At 41.3% G+C, this 24109-nt stretch overlaps 1 protein-coding gene across 4 annotated transcripts in view; it reads right to left on the reverse strand.

Annotated features, from left to right (window-relative positions):
- Nucleotides 1-21462, reverse strand: part of LOC135105046 (tRNA (34-2'-O)-methyltransferase regulator WDR6-like) — a 35553-nt gene extending 14091 nt beyond the window's left edge. The window contains exons 1-8 of one of the 4 annotated variants that reach the window (XM_064012954.1): nt 21363-21462; nt 15735-15841; nt 14344-14519; nt 6920-7112; nt 5077-5154; nt 3534-4368; nt 2428-2586; nt 1-16 (exon numbers count right to left, since the gene is read on the reverse strand). The exon at nt 1-16 is cut by the window's left edge and continues 151 nt beyond it. In XM_064012954.1, the coding sequence (XP_063869024.1) occupies nt 1-16; nt 2428-2586; nt 3534-4368; nt 5077-5151 (1085 nt within the window). In that variant the 5' untranslated portion in view covers nt 5152-5154; nt 6920-7112; nt 14344-14519; nt 15735-15841; nt 21363-21462. Of the gene's footprint in view, nt 17-2427; nt 2587-3533; nt 4369-5076; nt 5528-6919; nt 7113-14343; nt 14520-15734; nt 15842-21362 lie in introns of all 4 variants that reach the window. The other 3 variants (XM_064012952.1, XM_064012951.1, XM_064012953.1) reach the window with 3 other exon arrangements.
- Between the last annotated feature and the right edge of the window lie 2647 nt (nt 21463-24109).

The raw sequence follows: 24109 nt of genomic DNA on the forward strand, positions 1-24109 counted from the left end.
CCTTGAACATTATGAACTAATAACAAGATATACAGTCAGCGAATGCCAATCTTGTGGCACAGCAGCACATGCTGTTCAGGGAGCACATTTTACTGAAGGCCTCTCCCAGTAAGCATAAAACTGGGCTAGGGTAAATTGACTTACTGGCATCTCAAGTGCATCTTTCCTCCTCACTCATGGCCACAGCAACAATGACCTGTATTAAGCAAGTTACCAGTGTCAATGTTCATTGTGTCTTTGGTGATGTGTGATTGACTCTGTTCTTGTGGTGGAATGTATTATGTTCTCTTCATGCTATGATGTTTGTAGTGATGAGTGCAAGGCAGACAAGTCACGGTAATATCATTCCATCATAGATCTTCATATTTTGGTCTTGAATGGAGTTGATATAGCAAAACATGTGATTTAGAAACGCAAAACTTCCAAAATGTTATACAAAAATTCGTCAAGGAAGGCAGTGAGTAATTGTCTTTTCATAACCATGGTGGTGGCATCCCTTTACTTTTACCCCACAGTTTCTAGCTTCTTTACAAAGGCAGTTGGACTTCAATCTGACTCTTACAGCATAGCAGCTGAAGGGAAGCATTGGGGATGCCACCACCAAGGCTGTGAAAAGATAATTCTTCACTGCCTCCCTTGACAAATTTTTCTAAGAAGTTTTAGAAGTTTCACATTTCCTAATTCCTATGTTTTGCTATATGGACACTATTCAAGGCCAACAGGTTGAGATAGATGATTGAATGATATCACTGTGACTTGTCTGCCTTGCACTCATCACTACAAGGACAACAAAATGAACAGAACAAAATGTGTTTCAATCCAAGAAAAAGCCATTTACGCATCACCAAAGACACAATGAATACTGACTCTAGTAATTAATACTGGTCATTGTTGCTATGGGTGTGAGTGAGGAGGAAAGACACACTTGAGATGCCAATAAGTCAATTTGTCCCATCCCATTTTTTTATTGTTGTTATCGTTGTTAAGAAAAATTAACTCCCCAAGCAGTGTGTGCCACCAAGTTGCAAGTTCAGCATTCGCTGACTGTAAATATAACAAAGATAAATGCATTTACGAAAGGACTTTCACAAAAATCTAGTTTGAAATATTACAAAACATACTGTATTCTCTTTCCCTCACATTCATCCTCTTGCTACATATAGTGTTGTTTTCAAAATTTTAAGCTTGCTTTTCACACATCTTTTTAAGAAAACTTCATAACAGATTTATGTGTCTTCATGAACACTTACACACATTCACTACAAAAAAATTAACAATAAACTTAGTATTTCTCATGATTATTTTGATCAAATAAGAAAATACTTTTTACTTTCTTAAACCTGTCACCTTAAGGCTGCTTCACAATCAATGGATGAGTCACCTGCACCCCACACAGCCTATGCATTCTGTCTCCATACATGACTTTCAGCTTTAGTAAGTTCCTTGATCTCATCTCTTCATCTCTTTCTTAAGTCATACTTTCACTCTGTCACTAATTATTCTTGATCATCCTCTCTTCCTCTACTCTTTCTATGTGATCACACCATTTCAGCTTTCCTTGGTCAACTCTTTTTAACAAGTTTTGCTTATTTCCACATATCTCTCTGACAGGGGGAATATACACATTCATACAATGTCCAATGAGGAAAGTCATACATTCACAAAATTAAAGATCCAGTTACTTTAAGTCAGAAATATTTTATGGTCCAGTGCTTTTGGCATCATGGTTTAAAAGTCATAAGACATTTAAATAAATATGAACATACTGAGCTGGCAAAGGGGAGGAAGCAAGAGAGGGCAGCAATGGTGGGTGTTACCATCTTGAGGCTGTTACTTGATTACACATCAAGATTTTTCTAAATAAAGATAACATGAAATTGACAAATAGAGTGTATCATTGTAGCAAGTATTAACTAAAACTAAATGCACTCTGTTTGGCATCAGTGATCAGCTGGATGTTGCCAGACAGGACTTTGTAGCCACTTCTCATTGATCATCATTCATATTTAAATGTGCTATAACTTCTAAACCACAGCATTAAAAGCATTGACCATATAGAATGTCTCCCACTTAGAATGACTTGATCTGTGAATATGTGACTTTCCTCATGGAACACCCTGTATGTAAATTTTTTGTTAAGGACACCTGAGAGACATTGGATTCTCATGGGAAAGCACACCCCACTCATTATTGGTGGCTATACTACTGCTGAAGAGTAATTCAAGAGTTAACTCTTCTATACTGCCATTGTATTAATGAGAGATATAGAACCTTCATGATGCCAAATGTCCTTTTGTTACTATTACACACTCAGGTGAGATAACAATAAATACTTTTTATACCATTTAACATTTTCTGTGCATGAAGTGACATCTGAGTATCAAAAAACTAAGAAAGAAAATAAGAAAGCTACACAAAAAACATTACCTGATGTATGGTCTCTACTTTTATCTTTGGTTTGTATTTCCCATGTGGTCATGAGACCAACAGTGCCCAGAACAAGGATTCGGTCCATTGTAAGCCACTGAAGAGCAAACACCTTCCCTGATGATCCCACAACCTCCACTTCAGGCCTCACACTCCTCTCTGGTAACAAGGAAAGAACCATTAATTCCAAATTCTATTTAAGTATTGTGATATTTTTTAAGTGCTCCTCTAAAATTATCTTATTAAAGTTACATTACTTTAACATTTTTCAAAATATCTTGACATCATATTCTTGTATGCAAGCCTTTCTTTGAATATCTGTTTACCCCTCAGGGTCTGTCTTCTTGTGGCAAGGACAGAGACACACACACACACACACACACACACACACACACACACACACACACACACACACACACACACACACACACACACACACACACACACACACACACACTTATTTAAAGAAAACATGATACTGTATTTTTTTATTATACCAAATATTATTAAAGCTTTACTTAATCCTGTAAAAATACTAATAGATAAGACATACAAGTAAGCAAAGACATATACTTACACATGTAAATACAGTTTCTTTCATAGAAATACAAATATCCAAAATCAACTAGAAGAGATTACAAAGATGAGTAATATTTTCTTTCTTTATCAGCAAGCAAAGACTGGCATCAATAGACAGAATTCTGATAACTAAAAATAATCTAGAGCAATACTGATATATTGGTTCTTTGAAAATAGTTAAGTTGATAGTAATACCATGACATATATTGCCAATACAGCAACAGTGATACTATTATAAGAAAATATCCCACTAATGTGTAAGTTTGTACTATGAATGTTTGATATAATGCAAATATTGACTGCAACAGAAAAGTGTATTTCACAACTCTACAATTATCACACTTATATTTAAGGTTGTAGTTTGGGTATTTTGATGTAATTCAGAATATTTAGCAATTAACTTACTTCATACCTCACATACAAATGATGCCTATACTTGATATGCATGTCTCACACACACACACACACACACACACACACACACACACACACACACACACACACACACACACACACACACAACTCACCTGCCACCTGCAAGATCACCACAGTGCCACCCAGGGTGCCCACAGCCACACACCTGCCATCAGGGTTGGCCTCCATGATGGCATAATTTTTAAATCTCTCATCTTCATATTCCAAGTGCCAAAATGTTTCAGGATTGTGTGAGTAGAGTTTTCCACTGTTTGTTATCACCAAAACCATATCTTCTGCCACTAGTGAAATGCATCTTGGGAAGTCTGCCACAGCTACTGGCTTTCTTCTCAATGATGGTATTTCTATACAATTATCTTCAAATAGCTCATGGGATTCAGGTACATTATATTCTTCTGTTTTACCACTGTTAAAAGCAATGCTATTTTCCACTGACTCTGTGGTCACCTCTGAACATTTTTCAGTAGAATGTTCATCATTCCAAGGCAAGTCACTCATCAACTTTGCAATTATTGGAACAGCTGCATTCAGACACCAAGACTTGACACTACCATCACTGCTCCCTGTTATGAGTCTGTCTAAAGGATCCTCACATGCTGCCACACTCCAAATGCTGGCACCATCATGGCCATTCCAGGATGCTGCCAAGGTCCCTGAATGCTCCCACACACATACCACTGAGTCCTCCCCTACGCTGATGATCCATGTAGGAAAGATGAGTGAACGCCACACACGTGCTCGGTGTCCATAGCTTGCAAACTTCTCAATGATTGTAGCTGACCTCCAGTACTCTTGCTCTTCTTCAGGGTTGATTGGAGGAAGGATTTTTGCCTTATGTTTCACCTCCCAGACTCGCAAGCTGCGATCATCTGAAGTGGTGGCAATGAGGCCTTGAGAGGAACTAAATGTGATGGAAAAAATGGAGCCCTGGAAAAGAAAAGGTGAAGGTGAACAAAAATTTCAAGTGAAACAAATCTCACTACAACATAAAAGAAGACATGCCCATTTTGTACTTTTGCCCAGGCAAAGATCTGAACCTGAGATTATTTTGTTGTATGCCAAGTGTGCTAGCCACTACAATACTAGGACATTACCTCAAAGAAAAGCTGTTGAAAACTAACATGAAGTATATCTATCTACATGCCAGATATCATATAGGGTACTGAGCCTAGCATACACCAGAAAAGTTGCAGGTTTAAATTCATGGTCATGCAGAGATAGATTGGGTTAATTTCCTTTCAGAATGTAGTCCTTGCTAGATGAGTACAGAATGTAAGATGTATTTATCATCTCTCCTACCTCACACGCATTTAACACACATAGAAAGCATGTGAAAACATTGGAAAGGATTAAAGAGAACATACAGAAGACTAAGAAAAAGGAAATGCTTAAATAAAATGAAGAAACACAGCATTCCCCCCATAGAAACATCAAAGTTTATAAAAATTAAATGAGAAGGATGCATAAACAGTGTCCACCAAATGAAGGAAAGATTAGATACATGCAGATATGAAGAAAGACCACACAAATGAAGTTCTAGCCTTGTAATTCAACATTAAGTACATAAATGCATACATGCACACACATACTACAAGGCAACATTTCACTGCATAAAAATCAATTACCAGTACTCACCTGATGCCCTTCAAGGCAGTGTAGAGGCAGTACCTTGCCCTCACTGTCTCTGGTAGCCCATGGTCCCCAAACCATGACCTGCAGGGCCATAGTGCCAGCCATCAACACAGCACTTTCCCAGTGGCCAGTCATCATCACCAGGTGTCCAGAAAAGAGCACACACCTTTCCACACATGCTGCCTGAGCCACTATCGACAAGTCACCCTTCCTATCAGACATGTGAATGTCACTCACCAAACTTACAGTCCTTGACTTTTGAGTTACTGGACATGAATGCAACTCATCACCACTTGTCTTCTTTGACAGATTTTTATAACATACTGCTAAGTCTGGTATTTCACATCGTAGCAGAGAGTTGTGGCCAGTAGCTACCACAACATGTGCTAGATCCTTCTCTAAACCAGCATCAATAATCCAGTCTTCAACATTTCTTTCCTCCAAGAGTACAAAACTGAAATGCAATCAAATAACAAATTCATCTAATGCAAGATCATGTCTTTTGAGATTTTTCTATATACCAAAAAAGAAAATGAAAAATATATGCTTTTCTATGATGCATTCTATTGCTCTAATAAAAAGACTTGTTTTTTATGCAAACACACTATTTGAGTTTACCACATCAAAACTCAGCTCCCTGACACTTCCTCACTTTCTCAGCAGTTCTCCTCCCAGGCATCACAACAAAGACACAACACTGTTATTTTTAAAGTCCAGTTAATTTTTTGTAGCCACTTTGAAGATGGAAGGATAAGGTAAAGAAGTACATGTGTCAAAGAAGTGTTAGTAGAGGCTAAATGTTTAAACAAACAAAAAGGGAATGTTTGGATATGGAGATGTAGATCTTCTGCCATGACCCCTTATATGTGGACAGTGCACTAGCACTCACAAAATGGGGCTCCCTTTAGGACCAAGGTAAATGCTGACAGGAGGTAAGGGACAAGTGAAGAGAGCCTCTGTAAATTTGACACCATTAGACAAAGAATTTCATTGTGCACATGTGTACATATCAACACTGCATAAAAATGCAAACAAAAATACTTCTCTATCCTTAAAAAAAAAAAAAAAAAGTGACCAATACAATCAGGCAATTGAGAACAGCCATATAATTATATGCCATTGCTTCTTGTTTCTTATTATGGAATCAAGTTCTGCCTGGCACATGTGCACATGCCTATAGACAGTCCCAGAGGGAGCAATGTATCAGAAAGATTGATAGATAGATAGATAGATAGACAGATAGATAGATATAGATAGATACATACATAGATAAACAGATAGATAAATATAAACTGCTAGGCTGATATATACATAAATAGATTAAAAGACAGATAAATAGACTATTCCTTAAATATGTGTTTGCAGCTAGCCAAATAAATTCTTTGAGACAGTGACAAGCAGTGTTGAGTTTGAGAGACACATGTCAGCACACAACTGTTAGAAACATGCAATTAACCTCCTCCATGCCAGACCACCCTGCCTCACAAATTGTATTGCCTGACAGAACCTTAAGCCTTGCCTTTCAAATCTTACCAGAACTACTGAACAGCAATCAGTCCTGTGTGAACAGGAATAAACAGAGACTTTTCTGTGACAAACATCCTCTTAAAAAGTTCTTAGATATATATACCATAGATGGATAGACAGGTAGAGATGCAGCATAAAACTCCATAAATCCCTACATTCATACTACAAAATTGTTATGTTAAAACTTTCTATGCAGTCTCAAAAAGTAAAGATACTGTGTCACAAAACCAAATTTAAGTACTGTTTACTTTATATCATGATGCACACTTGTATGCATGCAACATATAAAATTTCACAATGATCCATATAATATACATACAATTTCTCTTGGTCAGGAGAGAACAGCAACACAGCCAAGCTTTTCTGTCCAAACACCAGCAGAAGCCAGGAGCCATCATGTGCTGGGCTGGCCTGACCACTGAGGCCGTGCACCACAGCAGCACAGAACACCTGTGTGCTGCTCAATTGCCTCCCACTCAACACATCATGAGCATGGCAGTGCTGGCCTTCACCTGTGCAAAACATGGGTCCTTTTAACAAACCTGTGTGCGTGTGTGTGTGTGTGTGTGTGTGTGTGTGTGTGTGTGTGTGTGTGTGTGTGTGTGTGTGTGTGTGTGTGTGTGTGTGTGTGTGTGTAAATAATAATAATAATAATAATAATAATAATAATAATAATAATAATAATAATAATAATAATAATAAACGGTTTATTCTTTAGGCAGTTAACAAACTGAAAATGTACAGAGGGGGTGGGAAAATACTTAACATTTATCCTAAAGGTAAGTTTAATCTAGAAGGGAAAAAATACTATTGATTGATGGCTCACACCATGGTGGGAATCACGCTGAGTCTGTACCAGTCCGTGCACGGTGCCTTTAGGGGCGTTATCTTGTTGTGGTATCTGGTGGCACGGACCGGGCGAGGCGCGTCAGATGGCAGCATGTGTCTGAGACGTGGATGATGCAGCAGTCCCCTTGCAAACTTTTCCAGAGCCTCTCAGTGCCTGGTGGACATTCTGGACAGACTCAGGGTGGTCAGGGCTTCATCATAGGTGGTGTAGGCAGGGCCAAGGATGACCCTGCATGCCCTTTTCTGCACACTCTCCAGCTGTAGCTGTTGAGTGTGTGTGAGGGAGGAGGACCACACTGGGGAGGCATATATGAGTTTGGGGAGGATGAAGGTGAGGTACACCCCCCTCAACTCATCTGTCGGCATCCCCAGCGACCGGAGTCTGTGCAGCATGTACAGCCTGTAGGATCTTACGGTGCTGGCGACATGCTGCTTCCAGGTCAGCTAGTCATCCACCATGATTCCAGGAAGCTTGGCACATCAGACCACCTGGAGGGGGTGAGGGCCCACTGTGAGCTGGGGAGGGGGCACTGGTACAGAGGAGGTACAGAAATGCATCACCACAGTTTTGCTGTGGTTGATGGTCATCCTACTCTCCTCCGTCCACGTCTGCAGTCGCTCCAGAATTGCTTGCAGTGGCGAGTAGTCCGGGTTCTTGTTGGAAACTGGGACGCCCACAGTGCAGTTGTCCACATACTTCCAGCGAAGGGGGATGTCAGTAAGGGCGTTGTTGAAGAGGAGGAGGAATCAAAGTGGACCCATCTTGGTCCCCTGGGGGACCCCACATGTCAGCTGTTGGAAATTAGAGACAGAGCCCTGATAGCGAACGGCCTGACACCTCCCTGTGAGGAAGTTGGCTAGCCATGCTACCAGGTTAGGAGGGAGACCCAGACTTATTGCCTTGCTGATGACAACAGTGTGATCAACAAGATCAAAGGCTTCTTTGAAGTCCACAAAAGCAACAGCTAGAGAGGTGTTTCGCTTGTCCAGGTGGCTGTGGATGAATTCAAGGAAGCTGGTCAGGTAATGGGAGGTGAAGGTGGCTTTAATATTTCCAAACTGTTTGATATCCATGGTATTACAAATTTTGGTATAGGCCCAGTCATACACAAAATCTTCACAAATAAGGCTAGGGATGGGGGTGATAGAGACTGGCCTGAGGTCATTGAGTGACTGTGGACTGGAAGTTTTGGGGATGGGGGTGACATAAGATGTCTTCCAGTCCACGGGGCAAGAGAGTTGGAAGAGAGAGGCGTTTATTATGGAGCACAGCAGTGTTGCTAGCTCTACAGCAAACTCCTTGTAAATTTTTATAGGAAGGTCAGTGGGTGTGGTGGATCTTGGTTTGAATTTGAGTATTCTCTTAAAAAACATCCATCGCCTGGACAATGGGGGGTAGGGGAGGGAGCGGGAAGATAGGCAGGAAGCGGAGTGGTGTGGAGGGGAGGAAAGGTCTGACAGATAGCGGCAAAGTGATCGTTCATCTCCTGAGCCGCGAGATTAGCAGGAAGGTGTGAGGTGCAAGGGAGGGATGAAGTGTGCTTTTGTAGACCACACAAAGCTTTGATCTTAGCGTACCACTGTCTGTTGTTGGCCAGCTTGAGGTGGTGTATCTTGTCTGGGTAATAGCTTGCCTTGGCAGCCTTAATCTCCCTGATGACTCTGTTTTTTAGTTTCCTGTATAGGACCGGGCAGGAGTGGAATGCCCAGATCCACTGATGCATGAGTCTTTTAATGTGGGGCGTCATCCAGGGGGCATCAGACGGGTGCACTGTGACGCTCTTGGCTGGGAAGTAGCGGTGGAAGGCTTCTGTGGTGGTGGCAACGTAATTGTGCCATTTTGAGTGGACGTCCTCCACATCCAGCACCTCGGTCCACGGGTGTTGTGTCACCCACTGCCCAAACTCCCTCATGTGTGTGTGTGTGTGTGTGTGTGTGTGTGTGTGTGTGTGTGTGTGTGTGTGTGTGTGTGTGTGTGTGTGTGTGTGTGTGTGTGTGTGTGTGTGTGTGTGTGTGTGTGTATGTGTGCACATTAACCTAGTTACATCTTACAGGGTCTGGACTACATTTGTGTGGTTCCATCTCTGTATCTGGAATTATCCAGTCTTTCAAGTGATAAATATTCTTTGCTGATATGATCTTTCCACTTAGTTTATTACAAGCTTCTATATTCCTACAATGGGGAAGCTACTTTTCTTTCTATGTTATTCAAGCATCTTTTCTTATCTCTCTCTCTCTCTCTCTCTCTCTCTCTCTCTCTCTCTCTCTCTCTCTCTCTCTCTCTCTCTCTCTCTCTCTCTCTCTCTCTCTCTCTCTCTCTCTCTCTCTCTCTCTCTCTCTCAAGATTTTCTTCCTTCTTTTAACAATAATCTCTCATCATCTGCTTTTTCAACCTATTTAACAATCTGCAAACTGTAATCAAAATTTCCTTTTCACATCCTTTATTTTAGCATTACAGTTCTTTCATAGAAAGAATCTCAGCAATACCTCTGTGTTATGTTAGCAGCCCTGCTCATCACTCGCCCACAAAGTCTAGAGGAAATTCAACCACCTTTGAGAAATACTTATATTTCTTCACTTAGCTCAACAATTATACATGTTGGGCAAATTCTGTTTACATCCATGGATGAAGCAGTGTTTGTTCAACTATATCATAGTTTTCAACCTTGATGTAGTAAAAAACAAATAAATAAAATAAAATAATCATAGCTAGTTTAAGTTAAGAAATAAAATTTTATGGTTTATACACCACTTTACATTATAATCGTCATGTCCGGCCCTTGTGAGGTTATGCCTTCATGGACATAAAAGTGACTGGCACATTAGTGATGATCAACCTGTGTATATATATATATATATATATATATATATATATATATATATATATATATATATATATATATATATATATATATATATATATATATATATATATATATATATATATATATATAATGTAGGAGGGACACTGGCCAAGGGCAACAAAAATCCAATAAAAAAAAAAACCCCACTGAGATGCCAGTCACAGAAAAAGGTCCAAAGCAGTATTCAAAAATTGAAGGATATGTCTTGAAACCTCCCTCTTGAAGGAATTCAAGTCACAGGAAGGTGGAAATACAGAAGCAGGCAGGGAGTTCCAGAGTTTACCAGAGAAAGGGATGAATGATTGAGAATACTGGTTAACTCTTGTGCAATGACGCTGCAGGAGGAGGGGAGGCATGCAGTTAGCAACATCAGAAGAGCAGTTAGCATGAAAACAGCAGTAAAAGACAGCTAGAGATGCAACATTGCAGCGATGAGAGAAAGGCTGAAGACAGTCAGTTAGAGGAGAGGAGTTGACGAGACGAAAAGCTTTTGATTCCACCCTGTCTAGAAGAGCAGTATGAGTGGAATCCACCCAGACATGTGAAGCATATTCCATACATGGATGGATAAGGTCCCTGTACAGAGTTAGCAGCTGAAAAGGTGAGAAAAACTGGTGGAGACATCTCAGAATGCCTAACTTCATAGAAGCTATTTTAGCTACAGATGAGATGTGAAGTTTCCAGTTCAGATTATAAGTAAAGTACAGACCGAGGATGTTCAGTGTAGAAGAGGGGGACAGTTGAGTGTCACTGAAGAAGAAGGAATAGTTGTCTGGAAGATTGTGTTGAGTTGATAGATGAAGGAATTGAGTTTTTAAGGCACTGAACAATACCAAGTTTGCTCTGCTCCAATCAGAAATTTTAGAAAGATCAGAAATCAGGCATTCTATCTCTTCCCTGCGTGAAATGTTTACTTCCTGAAGTGTTGGACGTCTATGAAAAGACGTGGAAAAGTGCAGGGTAGTATTATCAGCGTAGGAGTGGATAGGACAAGAAGTTTGGTTTAGAAGGTCATTGATGAATAATAAGAGTGGGTGACAGGACAGAACCCTGAGGAACACCATTGTTAATAGATTTTGGAGAAAAACAGTGACCATCTATCACAGCAGCAATAGAACGGTCAGAAAGGAAACTTGAGATGAAGTTACAGAGAGAAGGATAGAAGCCGTACGAGGGTAGTTTGGTAATCAAAGCTTTGTGCCAGACTCTATCAAAAGTTTTTGATATATCCAAGGCAACAGCAAACGTTTCACCAAAATCTCAAAAAAAGAGGATAACCAAGACTCAGTAAGGAAAGCCAAAGATCACCAGTAGAGCGGCCTTGACGGAACCCATACTGGCAATCAGATAGAAGGTTGTGAAGTGATAGATGTTTAACCCTTTCCTTCCGGCGCTTAAATTATTTTACCGTTTTGTATGACGGCTAAAAATGGTAAACCTAGAAATTGTCAGAAAATTGTTTGAATACTAATAATTATTTTCTCTTTGTTATTCTGAATACAATGATATACTTTGTAGTTCGATGTGACCTCTCAAAGTTGAGTTTATGCCTTATAAAAGATTCCTCCTCCTCCCGCTGTGTGATCCGTCATCCAGAAACAGCCCGGAGAGCGATGACGCCGCGCGCACACTCTCTCTCTCTCTCTCATCTTGGAGGGGAAATTGTACACTTCCAATGAGAGAGAGAGAGAGAGAGAGAGAGAGAGAGAGAGAGAGAGAGAGAGAGAGAGAGAGAGAGAGAGAGAGAGAGAGAGAGAGAGAGAGAGAGAGAGAGAGAGAGAGAGAGAGATTTCATCCCTTTTCATATCAAGTTTCAGGCAAATAACATTATCTCTCTCTCTCTCTCTCTCTCTCTCTCTCTCTCTCTCTCTCTCTCTGACAAGTTACCTTCTACCATTTTATTATAAAATCGAAGATAATGAAAAAATTACCATGAAAGAATGATAGGTATCATCTCTCTGTTCTGATAAAACAGGTGGATCCTGTAAATCATTTTCCGAGTCCTCACTAATGTCTTCGCTTTCTTCATCTTCTAAATATTCACTGTCACTGTCTTCAAACTCAGAAGCACTGCTAAATACATATGTTGTGTCCTGCTCCATGGTGAGTTATGATCTGAGATCCTTGGCTCTTATCACTTCACACTTATCATGGTGCTTTCCACCCGGCGAGTGCTTTCCACCCGGCGGGTCGCTGGGGTTGCCAAGTTTCGCCCGGAGAAAAGGAAAATAGCTTAGTTACCACTAAATTTCCAGAGCTAGTGACAACACTACATGTGGAAACATGCCAGACACTTCCACTCACACCATCTGACTCGAGAAACCGTGCTTGGACCTCAAAATTGAGGCGCGAAAATTCTTGATTACCGGTATGATCGCCGTCGCTACGGACGCATTTTTGCAATCGTATATATACGATTGCCGGAAGGAAAGGGTTAAGAATCTTCCTGTTGAGGATAGATTAAAAAACTTTAGATAGGCAGAAAATTAAAGCAATAGGACGGTGGTTTGAGGGAATTAGAATGGTAACCCTTTTTAGGAACAGGCTGAATGTAGGCAAACTTCCAGCAAGAAGGAAAGGTAGATGTTGACAGACAAAGGTGAAAGAGTTTGACTTGGCAAGGTGCAAGCACAGAGGCACAATTTCGGAGAACAATAGGAGGGGCCCCATCAGGTCCATAAGCCTTCTGAGGGTTTAGGCCAGCAAGGGCATGGAAAACACCATTGTGAAGAATTTTAATAGGTAGCATGTAGTAGTCAGAGGGTGGAGGAGAGGAAGGAACAAGCCCTAAATCATCCAAGGTAGAGTTTTTAGCAAAGGTTTGAGCAAAGAGTTCAGCTTTTGGAATAGATGTCGATCATGGATCGTGGATCATGGATGTGGAAATAGATATGGATCTTGCTCTAGATCATGGAGGATAGCAAGGTTGAAGGCTAGTTCACCAGGATGGTCAGTGAAGGGAGAGGAAAGCCAAAGCTGGTGGTGAACATTGAAGAGATCTCCAAGAATGGAGATCTCTGCAAAAGGTAAGAGAGTCAGAATGTGCTCCACTTTGGAAGTTAAGTAGTCAAAGAATTTCTTATAGTCAGAGGAGTTCGGTAAGAGATATACAGCATATATATATATATATATATATATATATATATATATATATATATATATATATATATATATATATATATATATATATATATATATATATATATATATATATATATATATATATATATATATATATATATATATATATATATATAGGTAAACAGGGATACATTCAGTTTCTTCTCCATTTATTGTCTTCACAGAAAGCATCATCAGGCAAAAGAAATAAACAAATTGAGTATATCACATAAAATACATTAAAAACATAATAACTTAATAATCCATACAGCTGGAGCTTCTATGGATCATTATATTTTTATACTCTTAATGTATTTTATGTGATATATTCAATCTACTATGTTTTTTTGCCTGATGATGCCTTCTATGAAGGTGAAACATTGCAATAAATGAAGAAGAAACTCTGGATGTATTCCTGTTCACCTCATCCATAACTTGAAATCAATATGTGTGATATATATATATATATATATATATATATATATATATATATATATATATATATATATATATATATATATATATATATATATATATATATATATATATATATATATATATATATATATATATATATATATATATATATATATATATATATATATATATATATATATATATATATATATATATATTATTTACATGCAGGCTTCCATAATTCCATCACACAAAAGTTATCTGCATCATATTAATTTTTTTTTTTTTGTGTGTGTGTGTGTGTGTGTGTGTGTGTGTGTGTGTGTGTGTGTGTGTGTGTGTGTGTGTGTGTGTGTGTGTGTGTGTGTGTGTGTGTGCGTGTGTGTGTGTGTGTGTGAACATAATATTACCTTAAAAAAGCATTCATTAGCATGCTGAAATACCAGTTCAATCTTTAATTTTTCTTCCTTACTCATACTCATCTAATACTCACCAATAAATACTAAATTTTCCTTCACACTCAGAGCTGTTATGTGGGTGTTGAGGAGGCGGTGGGTGAAAGTCACAGCCACACCCCCCATCCTTCCTCCCCCTGGCATCCCACAACTTATCCTGTGGCTGCTGACGCACACCCAATTCACACAAGACTGCTTGCTCTCACACACAACACTGGAGTAAATCAATAAAAAAATAAGGTTCATGGATAATTCCAGATGAATACATAAACTACACCAGCAATATTAATGTAAAGAGAAAATTTTACAAACCCTAAGAAAACAATCAAAGCAAGCTTCTGTTCTTTTTAATTGTTAGAGAACTAGCAAGAGGCACAAAAATTAATTCACCTATCTATCCATATACTGGGCTGGTAATTCCATATGTGGTGACCCAAACAAAGCACCACACACTCACACACACATCATTCACATTCTTAACCGAACCAGCCCCTGGAGGAAAGGGATAGTCTCGTGGACCACCCTACTATACCAAGGGAGGTTAAGCATAGTACAGCTGGTCATATACTTTGTCAAAAAAACAAATTAATTAATTTTTAAAAAATGAGACTTGGCCAATTTAGTTTCCGAAGTGTCTTGACAGGACATAAGTGTCATTAAGAATCCACGATGACCTTAATGGGAAGAGAACAGTGAAGAAAACCTGGGAAAAGCAATCCAGCAGGACTGAGTTATCAGTTGTAGATTTTTCTTGCAGCTTGCAGTATTACTATGTCAGGCAAGGATACTACTCTCTCTCTCTCTCCCTCTCTTCAAACAAGGTATATGATCACTTTTACATCACTAGTCGCATAGCCTGTGTGTGTGTGTGTGTGTGTGTGTGTGTGTGTGTGTGTGTGTGTGTGTGTGTGTGTGTGTGTGTGTGTGTGTGTGTGTGTGTGTGTCTAAATAAGACCACACATTGACACTACAGGCAGAGAGAGAGAGAGAGAGAGAGAGAGAGAGAGAGAGAGAGAGAGAGAGAGAGAGAGAGAGAGAGAGAGAGAGAGAGAGAGAGAGAGAGAGAGAGAGAGAGAGAGAGAGAGAGAGAGAGAGAGAGTATACTCATCCAACATGGTAATACTGCAAGGGAAATGAACAACTGGCAACTCAAACTTGCCAGACGCAGCCCTGCCAGCCAGGGAATACACATCAGCACTACTGCCTGTTTACTGCCTATGCATGTAGGCAATGAGTCAGCTCTGTCCTATCCTAAGACTGGTGACTGCAGGGTCTACTAGGATACGGCTGGGTAAGTGGGTCCACCAGTGGTATTGTGTGTTCTCTGATGCATCCAAATGTTGTGTTCTGCAATTTTTTTTTTTTTTTTCAGAGTAAGTCAGTCAGTCTGTAGGAAGGTCTATAGGAGAATAGTAGGAGTGGGCCTCACCTGCTGCTCTGTCAGTCTTCTTCTTCTTCGTCTTGTGACCTATTCTGCTTTTCATCACTTGATAGGTCCTCCTTCCCTTCAGTGTTGTGGTGTGGTCTATCCACTACCTGCAGAAGGTGAGCGGCGAACACAGCATAAGGAACAAAATACACATCTAACATGTTACATTTCCTCCATGCCTGTACTAGGAACTCTTTCATCACCCTTACTATCCTCTTTTTCTCTCTCTCTCTCCCCCCTTGATATAGGCCCAGCACTGTGAGGACTCCACCATCCTCCTCCTCTAATCTACTTCACTCATCTTCTCCTATAATTACAGTTATGGAGCCAATCAACCTGTCTCTCTCTTCTTCACACCTGGCACACTCCACCAGGAAATGTTCCACAGTCTCCCTCATCTCTCTACACGTGTTAACATCCCTGGTCCACCACTTCCAGCATCACTGTCCTTGCTTTCACTAATAACTTGCTACCTCAGTCTCCTACATGCCAGTGGAGCACCTCAGGTCTCTCCTTCCACTTGTACCACTTTAATGTAGACTTTGTTTCTATCCTTGTCTGCCATCTAACTAAACCACCTTTTTCTATCTTTTTCCTCATCTCTCTGTGTCCTATCCTCCTCCAGTCCTCATGAAGATTTTCCCTGCTTTTCCATCTATCTTTTTCCTTACTCCATGGAGGTCTAATAGTTTTCCCTCACTACCTGTTTCATCCAACTGTCCTCATCAAGTCCTTCTATCTTCTTCAAAAAGCTCAGCTTCCTTTTAATTATTCTCTGTCTGAAAGTGCTCCAGTCTGTCTCTCCTCTGACAACTTCTACTGCTGTGCTGTGTGGAACACCTAATCCCCACCTACCTACTTTTTTTTTCTTTTTATGTAGGAGGGACACTGGCCAAGGGCAACAAAAATCCAATAAAAAAAATGCCCACTGAAATGCCAGTCCCATAAAAGGGTCAAAGCAGTACTCAAAAACTGATGGATAAGTGTCTTCAAACCTCCCTCTTGAAGGAATTCAAGTCATAGGAAGGTGGAAATACAGAAGCAGGCAGGGAGTTCCAGAGTTTACCAGAGAATGGGATGAATGATTGAGAATACTGGTTAATTCTTGCATCAGAGAGGTGGACAGAATAGGGGTGAGAGAAAGAAGGTCTTGTGCAGTGAGGCAGCAGGAGGAGAGGAGGCATGCAGTTAGCAACATCAGAAGAGCAGTTAGCATGAAAATAGCGGTAAAAGACAGCTAGAGATGCAACACTGTGGCAGTGAGAGAGAGGCTGAAGACAGTTAGAGGAGAGGAGTTGATGAGACGAAAAGCTTTTGATTCCACCCTATCTAGAAGAGCAGTATGAGTGGATACCCCCCCAAACATGTGAAGCATACTCCATACATAGACGAATAAGGCCCTTGTACAAAGTTAGCAGCTGGGGGGTGAGAAAATCTGGCGGAGACGTCTCAGAACACCTTACTTCATAGAAGCTGTTTTAGCTACAGATGAGATGTGAAGTTTCCAGTTCAGATTATAAGTAAAGGACAGACCAAGGATGTTCAGTGTAGAAGAGGGGGACAGTTGAGTGTCATTGAGGAAGAGGGGATAGTTGTCTGGAAGGTTGTGTCAAGTTGATAGATGGAGGAATTGAGTTTTTTGAGGCATTGAACAATACCAAGTTTGCTCTGCCCCAATCAGAAATTTTAGAAAGATCAGAAGTCAAGTGTTCTGTGGCTTCCCTGCGTGAAATGTTTTTCTGGGTCTTCTCCAATCTTGTTAAGTCAGGCCCATACAAGCAGTAAGGTACTGCCATTCCCTTCCATAAACTTCTGCCTACCTCATACTTATTGACCATCCTACTCCCTGCATTCATTATCATTCCTGTCATCTTCCTGGCTTTTCCTTCACTTATTTTCATCTGTTTTTCACCTCCTATTCCTTCTTTGCTTACCTCTAGCCCCAAGTAAGTGTATCTCTCCACCACCTCTAGTATGCTGTTCCCTAATACCCACTGTCCCTCTATCTCATTGTTAAACTCCATCACCTTACATTTCCTGTCACTATGCTTAACACCCCACTCTCGTCTATATATGCTGGCTACCCACAACAGCTCCTTCATATACTCTTTACTCTCTGTCATCAGCACTGTGTCATCAGCATAGGCTAGACATCCTAATCTTCTATCCCCAACTTTAACAACCTTCCCTGACACTCTGATCCTTGCTACTAGCTCTTCTATGTAAATATTAATTAAGGTTGGGGACATCACACACCCCTGCCATATTCCAGTATTGTTTCTTATCCAACATATACTAATGTCTCCTAACATGAACTTCACCTCATTATCCTCATACGGCTTCCTAATTACCTGGACTACCTTTTTGTCCACCCCTCTGTGTGCAAGTAATGTCAGCAGTTTGCTCCTGCCTACCCTATCATAGGCCTTCTCTATATCTAAGAAAGCCAAGTACAGCTCCTTCCTTAGCTTTACATTTATTTCAATAATTTCATTCATAACTAGCACATTTTTTAATCCACATCTACCCTGCCTAAAACCTCTCTGCTCCTCTCCAAGCACCTTATTCTCCTCTATCCAAGTCTTCAACTTATTATTAATCACCCAACCAAATGCCTTGGTTAGTATGTTTTACCACTGCTATAGGTTTGAAATTACCTATGTCCTCCCTTGGCTTTCCTCCTCCCTTGTGTAAGAGTGTAATTCTGCTGCAGTTCCAATCCTGATGCACCTCCCCTATCTCTAATATTTTCCTGAACAGCCCAGTTAGTGCCTGTCTTAATGCTTCCCCACTGTACTTTATGAACTCACCTATGATGCTGTCTGTCTGCCTGCTTGATGGCTCTTACTGCTGTCTTGATGGCTCTTACTGCTAAAGCTATGTCTTGCTCCTCTATCTCAACATCTTCCATCACCCTAGATTTATTATTGTAAATGGACATATTTCCTGTTTCTTCTTCCTCTTCCTTCTCTTCACAGATATTCCTGTGCCAATACTCCTCCACTAAAGGCACCACTTCTTCCTCACTGCTTGTTTCCCTGCCATCCACCTTCAGCTTCACCCCCTGGAGTGTTGCTGGCCCACCCAAGTTCCTCCTTAATTGTCTCCATGCTTCCTTTTCTCTTTCTCTCCGTGGCATGTTGTTAAAGATCCTTGCCTGCTCTCCCTCCCATTTCTCAATCTTACCTCTAATGATTGCCTGGGGTGCTTTCCTTGTATCTATATACCTATCCCAAGCCTCTGCCCATTCTGCTTCATATTTTCCACCAGATCTCTTTGCTAGTCTAGCTAGGTTCCTTTGTTTCCTATTTTCTTTTTTCCTGTCTCCTAATGCCTTAGCTACCTCCTCATCCCACCATCCTTTTAGTCGGGTTTCCCCTACCTTAATCTTCTTTACACCCACAGACTTCTTTGCCTGACACCTTATGTTTTGTTTGATGTCATACTCCCATTCACTTACTGTCCTTCCTACCTCCTCTCTCTCTCTCTCCTGGCATAATTTCTTCCACCTTCTTCTTCTTTCACCCAGTCTGCATTCTTTAAGTTCCACTTCTCTTTCCACACTTCCTTCCTAACTTCTATACATTTCCTGGTCTTCCCAACAGTAATGCCTATTAAGAAGTGATCTGAAACATCTATTCCTTCATTTTTCCATATCCTACATCTTTTTTGTTCTACCTGTTCATTTACTATGACACAGTCTATTGCTGACTCACTTTTCCTATCTCTCCATGTTACTGGGTTTTCTAAATCCCAGTTCCTGATCCTCAATCCCATGTCAGCAGCAAAATCTAAGATCAGCTGCCCATTTCAGTTCACTGTCTCCTCCATTAACCCTATATGTCCATTCAGATCACCCATTACAACCCATTTATTTTCTCCTACTCTCTCTTTCAAGCTGGTCACTGCCTCATAAAGTTTCCTATTATCCTCATTATTCCTCCAGCTCTCCACCCCCATATACACCACTGTCACTGACCACTCAGTCCCATGCTCTGTGATCTTCACTGTTAGGATGTCACCCTTATTGTGATCTAGTCTACCTTCCATTTCCCATGTTATCTTGATTTCCTCCACACTCTTACCTTCCTTTTCCCTCATAATCACCCCCACCCCTCCTCCTTTCTTCTCTCCTGCTTATCTGCCTCTGCCTAAGATTAACCAGCCTCCTTCACTCCACTCAAATGCTGTCATGCCACCCTGTCTCACCTACTCCTATCACATCATAGTCTCTCCCTTCTTCTATCAGTACCCTCCACTTTCCCTCACTCCATCCACTTGCGTTCAGGAAGGCGAGCACCATCTCTCCTTTCCATGCCTTCTATTCCTGTCTGGTGTTTTCCCAGTGCTGGGCCCACTCTATCACATTCCAGGCTGCCCATATCTTCTCTATGCTGGACAAGTGGATGCCATCTAGTGACCACATCTGCCTCCAGTTCATCTTTTCCCACAACTGTAGCCCATCACACTCCCATTCTTCTAGCTTCCCTATGCGCCTCCTGTTCACCCATCTCCTCTACTACCCAAATTTTCAACCCTCCTTATCCCATCTCAGGGGGATGCACATCAATAAGGTCCTCTTGTCTATCTTTTTCCTTACTATGTGAACTATCTCTTTCATTCACCACACTGTCTCCTTTCCTCTTATCTCCTCCAAAGCCATTCCCTCTTCCCTCGATCACCAAAAGATCCTTAGGTCCCATCTCCCTGAGGTGTTTCTTCACTACCTCATGGATAACCCTGATGTTGGCCCCTGGTTTACTCTTGTCCATTACCTTATAACCACCTCTTGACAACATCTAGATCTCTTGACTTACTCCCCTCATGAGACTATCTCCGAATATCCATACTCTCCCTCCTACCTTCCCCTGTGTCCTCAGCTTTGGCCTTCTACCCTCCTGTATCTTCCTCCAGGAGTTGTGTCCTACTCTCATCCATGTCCCTGTCCTTGGCCTGGCATTGTCCCTCTACTCCATCAAGTTGCTGTCCTCCTTCCTTCTGTTGTAATTATCCTTCCTATCCTGGTCTGTCTTCTTGACCTTACCACTGCTGCTCTCCTGCACCCTACTGGCACAGCTCACAGTCTGCCTAGTGGCCACATGCCTCTCCTCACAGTCCTGCTTTCCTTCACCCGGCCCTGCCTTCTCCTTCCTCGCAGTCTTCTCACAGTAAGTGTGATTCTGGAGTTCTTTTGGCTGGTCCTTTACTTTGGCGGGGAGCCTAGAATCCTCCATCTCCCTGCCTTGGCCTTCCTCTTCCCCTCTGGCAGACCTGGTGTCACTCCTTGGGGCGTCCTCTCCGGCCTCCTCCGTTTCAGAGCCCTCCACCTCACTTCTCACAATGAGTGCCTCCTATTCCCCTTTCACCGTTAAGAGACATCCACTGCACAGGAACAAGAGGTTCTTGTTCTTGAGGATCCTAACTCCAGTTCCCTTTTAGCCCCACAAACTCCGATACCAATCATAGCACCGTTAACATGCTACTCCTCGGCAGCGACGTGTTACCTCCTTGCTCTATTTCTCGCAGTCACTGTTAAATATTTTCTTTTTACCTAAAAATGGGGCTATCACACAACCCACCTCCTCCAATAAGTTTACAAATGTTTAAGAGCTTCCGCCTAGCACTCACCTATACCAACGTCCTCCATGCCTTGATGTTTGTTTTGGTTGTGATATGATGACGTCACGCACGGGGAAGTCTAACCATTTGTAACGGCACCTGCCTTCTGCAATACTCAATACAACAAAAGGGAACTTGACATATATTTTGAAATAAAAATTAAAGGAAATAAATTATAAGTCCAAAAGTATGTCCGTTTACTCCAACATCAATTCAGTATTTCTTTCGTTTCTCTGCTTCCTGCATTCCCTATATTATTAGTAATTTTTTAGCTATACTTTCTACATAGGAAACACTGTGGTATATTCTCAGAAATGGAGAAAAGGAAAGAGGAGCCACGTATACACTGGCAGTATAGCAGTTGTTTCAATTAATAATGACGATGATGATAATGATGATGATGATGATGATAATAATAATAATAATAATAATAATAATAATAATAATAATAATAATAATAATAATAATAATAATAATAATAATAATAATAATAGTGGTTATTTTGATGATAATGAAAAAAATAATTATAATAATAATATCAATATTAATATTAATAATATAGTATAGTATAGTATAGTATGGGATAGTCCAGTATGGTATAGTAGAGTATGGTATAGTAGTAGTAGTAGTAGTAGTACGTGGGTGTATCTCCATCAATTTCAACACTGATACTCATCAGCTCCCCATAATTTAGGAAGTTTTTGGTGGGACATACATATGCTATGGCAATGTCCTTCTTAGAAAATGAACTCGCTGTTGACACCTTTGGTACAGTATTAGTGTATTAGGAGACCCTGTTAGTTTGTCATCAATTACAATACCTAAATATTTTTATTTTTACTCATTCAATTTGTTCGCTAGCTATGACAATTAAGTGGATGTGGAAGAAAGTTTTTTTCCTAAAAGCAATTACCATTCCTTTCGGTTTTATATATATATATATATATATATATATATATATATATATATATATATATATATATATATATATATATATATATATATATATATATATATATATATATATATATATATATATATATATATATATATATATATATACACATACATACATATATCGTCACACCATGATACAAAGTCATCGACTCGAGCCATAAATTCGTGGGAATTATCTTTCCTAATTTTACTTATTATTACTGTATCATCTGCATATTTTATTATAGAACAGCTAGGATATTTGTTTCTACAGATACTTGTATATATTGTAAAGGAAAATCTTAAGAACAACGCATCCAAGATTATTTTCAATAAGGTGTGCTTTCAAGAAGTGTAAGTAGTATAGCTACATGTCTGTAAAGGTTTTACTGATCGCTCGTTGATATTAAGGTTACAATACAATGTTAAAGTTTCTCCAGTATTCCCGAGATCCGTCCTGCTTACCTGTCCGTGCTGAAGTTACACTGCGTGCGTTCGTGCGTTGGTTTACACGCAGGGTGCTTTTGCGCATGCTCCGAAGTCTATGGGGTGGGGTCCAGGGAGGGCGCAGCCCCCCACCCGTTAGGTTAAGTTAGGTTAAAAGCATAGGTTAGGTTATTAACCTTAGGGGGGGTCCAGGGGGGCGCAGCCCCCCTCCGGTTAGGTTAGGTTAAAAGCATAGGTTAGGTTAGTAACCTTAGGGGGCGGTCCAGGGGGGGCCCAGCCCCCCCCCAGTTAGGTTAGGTCAAAAGCATAGGTTACTCACGCCCGGGCACTCACGCCCAGGCACTCACACGGTCATCATACATGGTGTGTCGACCCACATTAATGTTAACCTTATTGAGGTGCCAGCTGGCTTTCATGGCCTCAAGAGGAGGATGGTGGAGCAGAAGCCAAGGCCTCAACTGTTGGGCGTGATGACTGGGAAGGTGCCCAGTGAAGTGCATCTTCTAGGCTTTGGACGTCCGCATATGGAGCGGTACACGCCAGAGCCGGACCTGTGTCACCAATGCAGTCACTGGGACCACAAGGAGTGGTGTTTCCAGTCTGCTCTACGGTGTAGGTACTGTGCTCCTCACCTGCCCCAGCCTTCCTGCTCCACCACTGGCACTTCCGCCACACCTGCTGTGTTCCTGCCTCTGCCGCAGCACACTGCTACAGTGCCCTCTGCATCTGCCACAAGTGCCCCAACTTGGGAGCACTCAGGAGCTGCCTGCCACTAACTCCACCCAGCACCTCATGGCAGTGGTGAACGCGCTAGCTGCTAAAGTGGACAATCTTTCTGAAATGGTCTCTGACCCCAGCAATCAGTTTGCCACTTTTAAGAAGAAGCAGCAACAAACAGTGCCTGGTGGGATGTCCCTTGTGGCCCCCACCCCGTGTCCAGTCAGTGATGCTAACCAGGACCAGGGAGACAGTGACATGTGCCTGCAGAGTGTGTGTGACCCACCCCAGGCAGAGGACAATACTGCAGGGCAGTGTGCAGGTGCTGCTGCACCCTCTCTGAGGAAGTCTGCCCCCACCAAGCCAGTCATGGGAGCCACGCAACAATCCTGGGGCCCCTTGGGGATGGCTCCTGCTTCCCCTGTCTCAGAGGACAAGTCACCTGAGGCAGACCATGATGGGGATGCCGCCGGTGAATGGACGTTGGTCACCCTCAGGAAGAGGCGCTGCTCCACCGCCTTCCAGTCCAGGGATATGTGATGTCAGCCCTGCAGACTCTGGTGGAGCAGATGTCTCGCCTGACACAGGACGTGGACGACCTAAAGACCCGGGTGCAACACCATCACAATGAACAGTAAAATTTTCCGCACCTTAAC

Source organism: Scylla paramamosain, chromosome 11 (genome assembly GCF_035594125.1).
Source record: "Scylla paramamosain isolate STU-SP2022 chromosome 11, ASM3559412v1, whole genome shotgun sequence".
NCBI classification, from domain to species: domain Eukaryota; kingdom Metazoa; phylum Arthropoda; class Malacostraca; order Decapoda; family Portunidae; genus Scylla; species Scylla paramamosain.